Here is a 12,159-nt window from a genome sequence, read left to right as displayed (position 1 = left end):
TTCTGAGATTGTGACAAAGAAATTGAATTTTGACATTGTTATTGCAAATAAATATTTTCTACAATTCTTCAGATAGAGATACATTAATATAAACTATACAGCATATAAGTGACATTAGGTTATAAAAGACAATTAACAGTTCCAAATCACATATTTAAAATTACATCACACTTTTATTTCTTTATATGTTAGTTGCCTTTTGTACTTAGCTTGTAAATCGAGAAAAGATATGTGTGCACAAAGATATATTGTGCTTAATTTCAATTAAATCTCATATTCACTGAAAAGATTGAGGAAAAAATTTATTTTTAATTGATAAATTTAAATAAATTTACTCCATAAATTTATTTTTAATTGACTGATTGTATTTAATTTATCTTTCTAAAATCTTATTCTTTAAGTTCTGTGCATTGTTCTTTTCTAATAATAGGTTTGTAATCTCACCTGTAACGTGAAACTTAATGTTGTATAGTGCTGAAAAAAACAAACTTGAATTGAAAATTTTATGAATAGAAATATCTTCAAAAAATATAACTATTTTGAGAAATCATTCAAAATCGAAAGAGCATTGAGAAAATATTTTAGAAATGTTAATTTGATATTATATGTATACTATATGTTAATGGTCTGTTCATTTCATAGTGCAAAAATCGTTAAAAACATTACAATCAGAATGATTGATCTTGATCTATTATTTGGTTTGCAATTACTTTTTCCTTGAAAAAGCTCATTAAAAAGGAGTTTTTCCAAAATTTTTGTTAGATTTTTAAGTAAAATGTAATCCAAATTTTAATGTCTTTCCTCAATACCTTTCAGTATACTATTGCATTTAAAACATCTTTACACCAATTCGAACTTTTAAAAATTAGCTTTCATTTATACAAATTTTTTAACGTTAATAAATTTTTAAAAATTAATTATTTGCACCAACAACTTTTTATATTTGCAGTGAAATTCAGATTGATGTTATACTTTTCTCAAAACTCGGGAACGTTTGCCTATGTTAGCATTATGATAATACGAAATACTATTGTGGCTTAATATTTCCATTCCAATTGGAAATTATTGCTAATTTATTTCTTTAAACATTATTTTTTTTCAAATTTGACATTGAATTTTTTCTGTGGATTCTAATGGATCACTGTTTGTTTCAAATTGTTTTTGATGATTAATTTTGATTTGTGTGTTCGCTGACATAACAACAATGAAATGAAACTTTGACAGTCCCTCTATATTTAAATCGTAAGTGCGTTACAATTTCTTAATCACTTTGATAATGAGCCTGAGATCTTCAAATATTGTCGAAATTATTCAAGTACATAAGCATTGAATACGGGTTAAAGAACCCTATATAAACTATTGTAATTTACAAACAAATATAAATTTGTCAATTACAAAATGAATTTTCTGCATGTTAGACAACATAAATATAAATCTACTCCAATAATAATAAAGCTACATTATGTATTTATAAGTTTTCCTCAACTGTTAATTTTTAATGATAAGAATAAAAATGTTTTTTTTAAATAGAAAAGCAAAGATTATTAATATAATTTTTATTAAAATCTTTTATCAAAAATAATATTATGTAACAAAGTATGCACAATTTTCATTTCAATCGTACATATAACAAGAAAATGTCCTAAATCTATGACATAAAAAACCACAGTCCTTGTCTTGAATGCATTAAACTAATGGGTAACTGGCTTGGGTGGCAATACCACACTGGTTATCCTTGTTCCTTGCCATCTTAATGTATCCCTTGATGCCCCAGGTGGTTCCCCAGCTGAAAAAGATTTGATGCAATCAGTAAAGGAATTATTTTACATCCAAATAGTAGTTGATAAAAAAAGCTTTATTAATTTTTTAGAATAAAATTGGAAAGCGACTGTAAAATGAGGATACAATATTTAAAAAAATAAATTGCCTTTAAAACTGTTTAAAAAAATGCAAAATATAAAAAATAACTAATAGTATCTAAATCTTCATATTCGAAAGAAATTTTCTAAGTAAAATCAGTAGTGATAACATTTGAAAATCCTAATAAACCATTAAATGTCAATTTTTATAACTAATACAAGCCTGATATCTTACGTATATGTACAAAAAGCTGTATAACGTTATAATTATGATCAAATCAGATTTTGTTTTGAAAATATTTGATATTTTTGAAAAAAGGGTATCGTAAAGTGGTAAAAAAACAAACATTTCAATAAAAAACAAAAGACTGAATACGTAGATCGTTACTATAACTTCTAAATTATATATTTATATATGGTATTTCAATATGATATAAAAACCAAATCAAAAATATAATGTTTCAAATTTGGCAATTCAGTTCCATTCAACTTACTGACGAATTTGATATTCGTTCGATTGTAAAAAATAGCGAAGAACCGAATGCACACTTTCTGCTACACAAAACGTTGGCTGAGATATATGGAATGAAGCGACACTGTCAGGAGTATCAAATACATGTTTGGAACCATGGTATATGTAAAATTCCAAAATGGGGATCGAGACAGCTAATGAATTAAGCTAATTCTTTGACTGAATTAAACTTTCAACTAACGATAACAAATATTATTTTAAAATACGTTTCTTATGAATATTAATGATGATATATTTTTTGGATTTACTGTAATTTAAAATGCATTGTTTTGACATTCATCATCCATACGCTCCGAAAAAGTCCAATTACTTAGCCATAATTCTTTTTTACATTCTTTAAAAACTCATTTAAGTATTTCGGATAGATATTGTCAAAAATATAATTTATACAAATTTATGTTGATATAATAATAATTTTAACTACATTAGATGTTTCCATATAGAATATTCTTACCTGTTCTTAACCAACCAATAATCAGATCCGTCTTCAGTGCCATAGCCTACAACCAGAACACCATGGTCGAGTTGTTCAGAACTGCATTCGGATTCGTCATAGACACCATCCCTGTAAAAGAACAAAACATGTGCACTCTTTGAAAGAAAATTGTGTAAATCATTTAGAACTCGCATGTGATTAACCATGTAAAAAATATTTTATACTTATTAAGCAACCGATTATACTTAAAAGAAGAGATAAAATTTTCAGTATGTGAGTAATTTCAACAAACTTTCAACCTATTTAATTCAAGCTGTATCATATTATAGGAAATCTAATCTGAAAATTCTTTTTACTAAGGATTAGTCATTGGAATATTGATACTAAAAAAATAAAAGAAAATTTGTATATAAATGTAATAACAATTGCTTATTGATAAGTTGGAAGTATTCTAACAAAGAGATTAAATACTTATTTAAGCACTTATTCTAAGTGCTAGTTTAAAAAAAACAGCTCTAACTATCCATTATCAGTGTTATAATTTTATGCCAGAAAACTATTATAGATGATACTACACAATGTCTTAATAATATAGTAAAAAAAATCGCTTACTGATAGGTTTGGAAACTGTCGTGACTGGCATCAATGGCAACTGAAATGGGTCCAACAGTGGCAACTTCTTTCTTTAAAGCTTCCTCATCTCCGGTTGGAATGTCAACATAGCCAGTGACAGTTGCACCGACGGCAGATCGTTTGAAGTGGCAAGTTCCGTCCTGCAATTAACAGTTTACTCATTACAATTTCACACTAATACGTTTTACTTACTGTGAGCTGCAGGAGTGTTTATATCGAGGTCTTCAATAACCTCAAGATTAATCTCACTTTCTCATACTCATTATTCCATAGGGTTTGATAGATATTATATTTGATGTGTCAAAAAATAGTATGCTAAATTTAAGGAAGTACAACACTTCAAGATAACCAGGTTGATAGCTACTCATGAACAAATTTCATTTCGACAGAAAAGTGGTTCAAGAACTAACTTCTGTAGCAAAACATTTCACATTATTTAATAGTGATTCGATTGGGAAACAACTTTATTGCAATACTTTTGTCAATAAGAAAAATAAACTTGATGGACATATGCACATTGAGAATTGAAGATTTTTACCATAAGAACTGTTTGATATTGCTGATATCTATTTAGAACCAACGACTATCCAACAACGACTGCAATTAAATGTGGCAAAATATCTTGCCATATGAAATCTGTTTGTTAATTTTCTACAGAGCCGAAAGTTTTTTGGTACAAAACACATATTACTGGAGCTATATTCCTCATTTTTACAATAAGCTGCTTTTATAAAATTAACTATATTTTAACTCAATAGAATGTTCATAACAAATCGTTGATATACTCAAAGTAATAGATCAAAACCGAATTCATTTGAAACTTTTGAACCTCAGTTTCTTGCAAGACCTAAACTGATACAGATAATTTAACATCTTATATATTAAATGATATTAAAAATAATTATATGTTATCGGGGCCGATCCATGCTACATAATACCTCTTTTAAGTACCTAACTGAATGTAAACTGGAACGAATTCACCAAAACTTCAGTTGAGTGATCCATTAAGTTAATTGTATATTAATGAAATGAGATAAATTTGAATATATTAAAACTAATTTAAAGTCAAATGATAACCTTGATAGTTTAGAATGTGTCATGCATATTGAGAGTAAGAATATTGTTACTGAAATTTTGTCGTGCTACTAATAATTGTCATTCGAATAAATTAGTAGTTTAGTTAGTTGCTTCCTCAAAAAATAGCAACTCTGCTATTAAGAAATTTCTGGCAAGCTTTATGTTAAATGCAAAGACATTTCTTCCTATATAATCCAACTGTCCTTTAGTTAATAGCTATTCTTTAAAATTTTCTCTTCACATGGACATGTAAATTTATTGAAATCAACAATTAACATATATTAATAATAATAATATTTTTAATAAAAAGTTAAATCTAATTGTTTTATTAATTGAGACTTTAGTAATAATTATTCAAATTCAGTTGAATTTTTCTTCTCTTTTTTTGAAGTTTATCTTTGTTATCGAAACCATTATAAACAATTATACAAAAATTCTAAAAAAGTGACGTATATCTGGGAGAAAAAGAATACTTACTTCAGCAGTGTATGGGTACGAGTCTTCTGTGTCAATGCCCTTGTTGTCCTTGATGTATTGGAAAGCCTGGTCCATCAAACCTCCTTCACATCCTTGGTTGCCTAGAAAAATAATGCCGCTATTATATGAGAACCTTCCACGTTAAAAATATTCTTAATTGAAATTAATTTTTTAAAAAAATATAATGCACAGCATCTAATGTTTTATTTGTTTTGTAAAAATTTAATTATTATTCAAGTCTTTATTACTTTATTTACAAGTGCAGCATTCAAAATCGACATATTACTTAAATTTTTTATAATTAAAATTAATTTCATAGCCCATTTTTATTTTCCAAAAAATTATTCATCACTCGCTTCAAAAAATTTTCCATATAAAATACCCAAAATTATGGGAAGCACGGGTTAGGAACAAAATCATCTGTTACAAAATATCAGATTTCTTGATTTTGGATAAATTTCTATTTTGAAAATATGAATAAATTAAGGTCGTATTATTTTTAGCGTTTGAATGTTTAATATTATAAAGTACATTATTTTGCTGAAGTTGCTATTTAATTATTACATTGAAAAGCCCTAGTCCAAAAAGGACTGTACTTAATTCAAATTTCGGCAGCAGGCAGAAAAATTTATTTTTATGTTAAAAATTTTTTTCATTGTTCTAATAATATATTTAAACACAAATACAGTTCACTTGTTTTTATAACGTATTTCTAAAATAAATGCAAAAGGAAATAATGGATCATTTTTCAAAAATTTCAAAATTTATTTCTCCGGCTTGTTGATTTGTAAAATCAATATTACATATCTAATATTACATGTTTGAAATGGCCAGTGTAATTTTGAATCATAATCAGATGGCATCTATTGCAAAATATTTTCCAAATTTTCTCACTACATAACCGCAGGAAGGTTTGGATCACCATGATGGAATCAACGATAGCCAGATCCTATAAAAAATGGTTTGCGGTAGATTACAGACTATCCCCATGGCCTTTTCATTCTCAAGCCGGCGTTCTGCAACCCATCTTACAATATACAATATACTATACTTCTCCATCATATGAAATTTGGGTACTGGCTAGTATTTATGACTCCCGCGAATAAATCATCAAAAAAATTAACAACATCGCTATTTGAAATCGCCCGCAATAAATCATCGATAAATGAAACCACAATTCAACCATCGTGGCGTAATCTTGACATCTTGTGCAAAACGGTGCTTGGCGTAATCTAAAATTCGCCAAGTAAATTGGGGAATGTAAATATTACTAAGCATAGAAATTGGTTTCAGATATGCTGCCGCATAATTTGAGAAATTACTATCCACCATAGTTTTCTGTTTCATTTAATATTATTTATAAAAAAATATTTTGTGTAAAGGGAAGGAAGTACATATAAGTAAATGCTTATTTATAAAAAAAAATTAAAGTAAATATTATTTACCTTCTGGTTCAGAACAATCTACCAGGTTCTGTTCACTGAGTGAAACCAATTGGCCTGTCTTCTTTTTGTGTTGACCTTCCAGAGAACCAGTGGTAGAGAAGGCCCAGCAGGAACCGCATTGTTGCTGTGAATAGAAACAGAAACCATTATATTTCAGGTGTTATCATCTCTGTGTTATTTGATATGTCTTACGACTAAACACAAAAGATAAGAAATCTATCAGTGGAAATTCTCATGTGCAACAGTCACGTGACAGTTTGCACATGTCATTTAACATCTAACTGCACATTATACTGTAATTAGATATTCTCTTTTAAACTGTAAAATTTTCTGCTTCATATTATAAATTTGTTTTATGTGCTTCAGTGAATAATTCATTCCATTTAATGAAAATATTCAATATTCAACACATTCCTCTTAGAAATATGTTAAAATATTTCTCCGGCAAGATTGCTTACTAATGAAATTGCTTGTCAATTTTATGCGCCAATAAAATAACTTTGTTTCACGTACCTGGTTCTTAACAGGTGTTACCAATCCCTTGTCCCTCCAGTCTACCTGATCAGGAATGTTGGCATTGAAAGCCGGCACCCATGTGGTTCCGTTGGATTTATGACCAGGTTGACGACGGTAGCCATTGAAGGTTTTCACGAACTCATCGTGTTCCTAAAAGTGTGAAAGGATTAATTTCTTATTATGAATGATATTAAGAAACAAAAAAGTATATTTTGTCTACTTAATAATATTTTGAAAGTTCAGAATTATATCCTGAAAATATGAATATGTTTTTTTTTATATGCCAAAGCAAAAATTGTCTCGATTACGTAGATGATGTTACTTCCCTTAAAAAAGGCTGTTTCCCTTTAATTCAAATTTTATATATATAATTTAATACTATATCAAAAAAAATCTTTTCATGCCTAAATATAAAAATATTTATCATTGAAATTATATTGCAGTGAAGCCATTATTCTAAACGAGAAGAATGAAAATTCTGATCAAAACAAAAGAAACTTGTATTACTTTTAAAACCAAATTTGTGGCACAACTGTAATTTACATAAATAATCAGAAATAATACAGAAATCGTAATCTAAATTGATTTTGTCGCCCATAACTAAGGTATAAAAAATTTAGTTTACTTCAGTATAAAAAACATATAATTTATACTTATTAAATCTAAAACAGCACAATTTTTAATTAAATTTATAACCTCTTTCCAACTTAAAAAAATGATGAAAATTGGTAAACACAAAATTAAATAAAATCGTCACGAAATTTTAGAATTATTTTTCTGTATAGAGACGATTCTTAATGCATACTCTCTATTTTTGATAAATTCACGAAAAAAAATATGTGATTCTATGACCCCAATTCAATTCTATAACCCCAAAGTGAGGTACATAACCAAATTTGAGGTCAAAATTAAAAAAAAAAACCTGTATCTGACATATTCAGAATTTCTTATTTGAGTATTCGTTGTTATGAATATCTCTAAATAAAATAATGGCATCCATTATGAATCGTACCAGATCAGAGTATTCATTGAGGCCCTTTCTGAAGGAGTGAAGTCCGAGATCGTAGCGAAGGTTGTGTCGGACAATGTCGGCCAGCCTTCGTTCCCAGATTTGTCTCCTGGTCACTTCTTCTCTCTCATTGTAGTTCTTTCCAAATACTTTCTAAAAATATAATCAAAAATTTATTATTTTAAAATTTAAATTAACAATATTCTGGTATTTTAACGTTAGTTTAAGAAAAAGGGCAAATCTAAAATTTTTCATTGTGATTGTAATTGAAAGTATAAGATACACTGAAATGTATTTCAGGTAAATAATGTAATATCACCGGATAAGTTAGATTTCAAAAATAAATAAAGGATAAAATGCCACATTGTGGAAATGAGAAAATTAGATTTCATAATAATGTATACACAGAAAATAGGAAACAATGATTATAGTTTGATAAAAAACAAATGGAAATCTTTGCTTATTTAAGCATTCGGAATTGTTGTTATAATTTATAATTTTTTAATTAGATAGAATATCTGCTTCATGAGCAATAAATATTGAAATTATTTTTAATATTATCTAATTTATAGTAGTTTCTTTGTTAACTAATTTTAAGAGATTTTATCTATTTTTTATTCCTTAATCCACCAAAAAGTACATTTTCTAATTTTAAATTCCAAGAATTCAAGGAATTTAGCAAAGATTTTATAAAAAAAATTGAATTTCATTAAAATTTTGATAGACACTTCATATTTTTGTTTCGCCGACGATGATTTAAGTACAGCCATGAGTTGAAACCAAAAATAATTGAAGTTTCACCCATTTATATTTTTAATTTATTGAGATTGCCGATTGAAATTTAAAATGCTGCTGTTCAGTTTTATAACAAAATATGCAAAAATGTTAATGAAAATGGTAATAATTAAAAGCAAACGGCACTACATTTCTTGTGCAAAAAATATGCTTACTATCTTTCATTTTTATAGAAGAAATAATAAAAACAACTTCTAAATAAAAATATTTAATGATATACAAATAATTTATACGCCAACGACATATGCAATTATAGTTTATAGTTATTGATTTTAAATTGTATCATATTTATATACAAATAATATTTGATTTTTAAATCGAGTACATCGGAATTTTTAATGATGTATTATTTCAAATAGAAATTTCCGACTTTTAATAAATTATTTTATGATTATTAACAAAATAGTATCAACTCATCCTTTATGAAAGAATTCTATAATTATCACAGAATTTAAAACTTGTTGCTGTTGGATTGAATGACAAATTCTTTAGACAAGGAATATACAAGTAGCTACAGCAAGCCTTAGGCTGAACTTAATAAATAATAATAAAATAATATAGGAGTTGCTTTAAGATTTTTATACATTTTAATTTAAACAAAAAGTTTTCGAATGTGTAAAGAAAAAATCGAAATCGATGTTTTTCTTATTTTAGAAGGTACTATAGTTTTTAAAACTTGTGTTGTATTGATGGTTATACCGATTTTTCCGGATTTAAGTATTAGTTAACTGATCTTTTGATTTTGAGAAAGAAATGAATTTAGGATTCCTTAATAATCATTATAATGATCTATAAATTAAAAACTAAAAAGAAAAAAACATTTTTTTTAAATTCCACTATTAAGTACACTTATAAAATGCATTTCAAAGCTGGTTTTATTAAAGAACTTTATGAAAAGTCTTACCTTGAAGTTTTCCCAGTGTTCATTCAGTTCTGGATCGAATAGCGAATGCCTAGCTGCGGCAACAGCAAAAAGAGCAAACAGGGCGAGGCACTTCATGATTCACCTGGTAAATACATCATATTAATAACATTGAATTTATATGTTTAGAAGAAAAATGCTGAAGCATTATTTATTTGATCTGCTTCCCCTTCGTAAATCATTAGAAAAATTTTTAATTTAAAATTTTTTGAGCTTGTATTTTAAATAAGTACATTTTACGCGGGATAAAATCAGTTAGCAATTAAGATAAAAATTCTTATAAATTCAAATATTAAAAAATTAATGTCTATTTGTATAATGACGCAATTAGTTCAGTGATATATTTTGTCATGTTTTATCTTTTTTTGCTTTGAAATATTAACACTTTAAATAAAAATAATACTTCAAATAAAACAGATGTAATACTGGTTACTTTAAATAAGTTTATTATTGAATCCCAAATGGAAAATTCTTATAAACACAAGATACATATACAAACGAAGAATGCAAACCTATAATTTAGTTCAAATGTTTTTTTAAATAATCGTCTTTTATTTTTTAATCTCTTTACATGGAATAAAATAGTTTGAAAAGAGTTTTGGATATTTTGGTTTTGTGTTCTAAATATAAGAATCGCAATTTAAGGACAAGAAGAAACTGATTATTTTACATTGAATTAATTTAAAAAAATTAAAACAAAATCTAAATTCTAGTTGCTAATAATTTGATTCGACCATCGTGACTTGCTAATAATTTGATTCGACCAATTTTTTAAATTAAAAAATTATTCTAAAAAAATTATTCAAAATTTTTCTTATTTTATATTGTTACAATATGCCTGCTTATAAAATCCAGAAGAAGAAAAAACAAAAATATTATTTCAAACTGTCATTAAAAATATTTTATGAAGTTTATTAAAGCCAGAGAAAAACATTTTATGCATATAAATTAGATATAATTTAAAACCTTATTTTTTAAATTTTAAAATGGTGTAAGGATAGTTTTTGTGTTATCATATTCGCCAAAATAATTAAGTAAAACACCGAAATTAAAAATAATTTTTAATTAAAATTCTGAAAAATTATTTTTTAATAAGCCCATTTACCAATTAAATAGTTATATGTCAATTCGGGAGCTCTAGATCTAAGAGGCTACTCTGTACAGTGCTTTGCATGAATTTTGTGTCTCATAATTCGTAGCCTATTTTGTTACTATCTATAAACATCATGCTAAAATGCATGTTAAAGGAATAAAAATTATGTTAACATGCACTTCGTAAGTTATAAATTACATGAAAGAGTAGCATGTTATTCGCCAATATTTCCTTGTTTTAAGGTAAAATTATTAAAATTAATTTCATGTTTTTCAACAAAATTTTAAAGACTCTATTATATTGCATAAATCCAAAATAAAAATTTTACCAAATGGAAGATTATAAGCACAATGGAAAGAATTAATAAGAATATAGTTAAAATATAAAAAGAAACAATACAAATGTAAAATTCTTACCAATAAAGGAATGTCAGATCCAATTGTAAAGCGAGTATCTCCAAAATATCTGAATGATGGTGTCTGTGGATGAATCTCGGTTTATAAAGGGTTCAGATTTCGGATTATCAAGTTTGGAAAGTCATCTGATATTACCGTATATCAAAAAATCACCCATTTGTTACTAAAACAAATTTTATGAATGAGTCACATGATCTCACAAATTCACTTTCATGCTTATTTAATCTTGCGAAAATTGCAAAAGAGAGATAAAAGAGAACAAAAGAATCTTCTTGATTTTAGATTATCCGAATCAGCTGACACTTTTTTACAAATATCTTAACGAATACCCCACTGCTCTTATTTATTTGTTTATCTGTATTGAATAGTAGATTTTAATATGGTAAATAACAAGTGAAAATGACTTTAACTCAAAAAGGCATTTTATGTTATATCAGAATAAGTCTTAAAGTAATCCTAATATTTTTAAATTTCTGAAAAAAACTTTATATTTCATTCAAATCGCTTGAAATGTTTTCAATGTTCATTTTCATTGCCTTTCGCAAACTTTTATGTTTGTCTAATATAATATTACTCTTGACGATTCTTAATATTCCAACCATATCAAAAGTATGCATCGAAAGACTAACCAGCATGAGTGTTCTCCTGAATACTTTCTCACGTGCTCTCTAACAAACTTGTCATGCCAGAGAACGCTTGTCATAAAATATTCTAGAGTAACACGGGATAATGCTTCAAAATCTACATGGCAAGAGTATATTGCTTTCTTTTCATATATATATATATAATGTATACAGACGAGTATTTAAAAAAAATATTATTTATCCCATTTTAATTCCAAATATTTGCAATCAAGCTTTCCAGATTGAGTCCAGTAATATAAATGAAAGTTTAATCTAGAGGTAATTAAGAAATTGTAAAATTGCTCACATTTTTAAAGCAGAAAATC

General features: G+C 26.8%; 1 protein-coding gene across 1 annotated transcript; it reads right to left on the bottom strand.

Moving 5' to 3' along the window:
• Nucleotides 1-1,550: 1,550 nt before the first annotated feature.
• Nucleotides 1,551-11,364, bottom strand: LOC129980568 (procathepsin L-like). Its single transcript, XM_056090923.1, has 9 exons — nucleotides 11,211-11,364; nucleotides 9,684-9,786; nucleotides 7,988-8,137; nucleotides 6,973-7,125; nucleotides 6,460-6,583; nucleotides 5,015-5,115; nucleotides 3,440-3,600; nucleotides 2,846-2,956; nucleotides 1,551-1,786 (listed from the first exon to the last, which is right to left on the bottom strand). The coding sequence occupies exons 2-9, from the start codon at nucleotides 9,777-9,779 to the stop codon at nucleotides 1,687-1,689; spliced, it is 996 nt and encodes a 331-aa protein (XP_055946898.1). The 5' UTR covers nucleotides 9,780-9,786; nucleotides 11,211-11,364; the 3' UTR covers nucleotides 1,551-1,686.
• Nucleotides 11,365-12,159: the final 795 nt, after the last annotated feature.

Source organism: Argiope bruennichi, chromosome 8, assembly GCF_947563725.1.
Source record: "Argiope bruennichi chromosome 8, qqArgBrue1.1, whole genome shotgun sequence".
NCBI classification, from domain to species: domain Eukaryota; kingdom Metazoa; phylum Arthropoda; class Arachnida; order Araneae; family Araneidae; genus Argiope; species Argiope bruennichi.
This window is presented reverse-complemented; position numbering and strand designations above follow the sequence as displayed.

Excerpts from the sequence above, each read along its gene's own strand:
- LOC129980568 (XM_056090923.1), bottom strand. The coding sequence starts at position 9,779 with ATGAAGTGCCTCGCCCTGTTTGCTCTTTTTGCTGTTGCCGCAGCTAGG. Across the intron at positions 5,116-6,459 it reads AGATTGTTCTGAACCAGAAG|GCAACCAAGGATGTGAAGGA; the intron begins GTAAATAATATT and ends TTATTTTTCTAG. Across the intron at positions 2,957-3,439 it reads GACAGTTTCCAAACCTATCA|GGATGGTGTCTATGACGAAT; the intron begins GTAAGCGATTTT and ends GTTCTTTTACAG.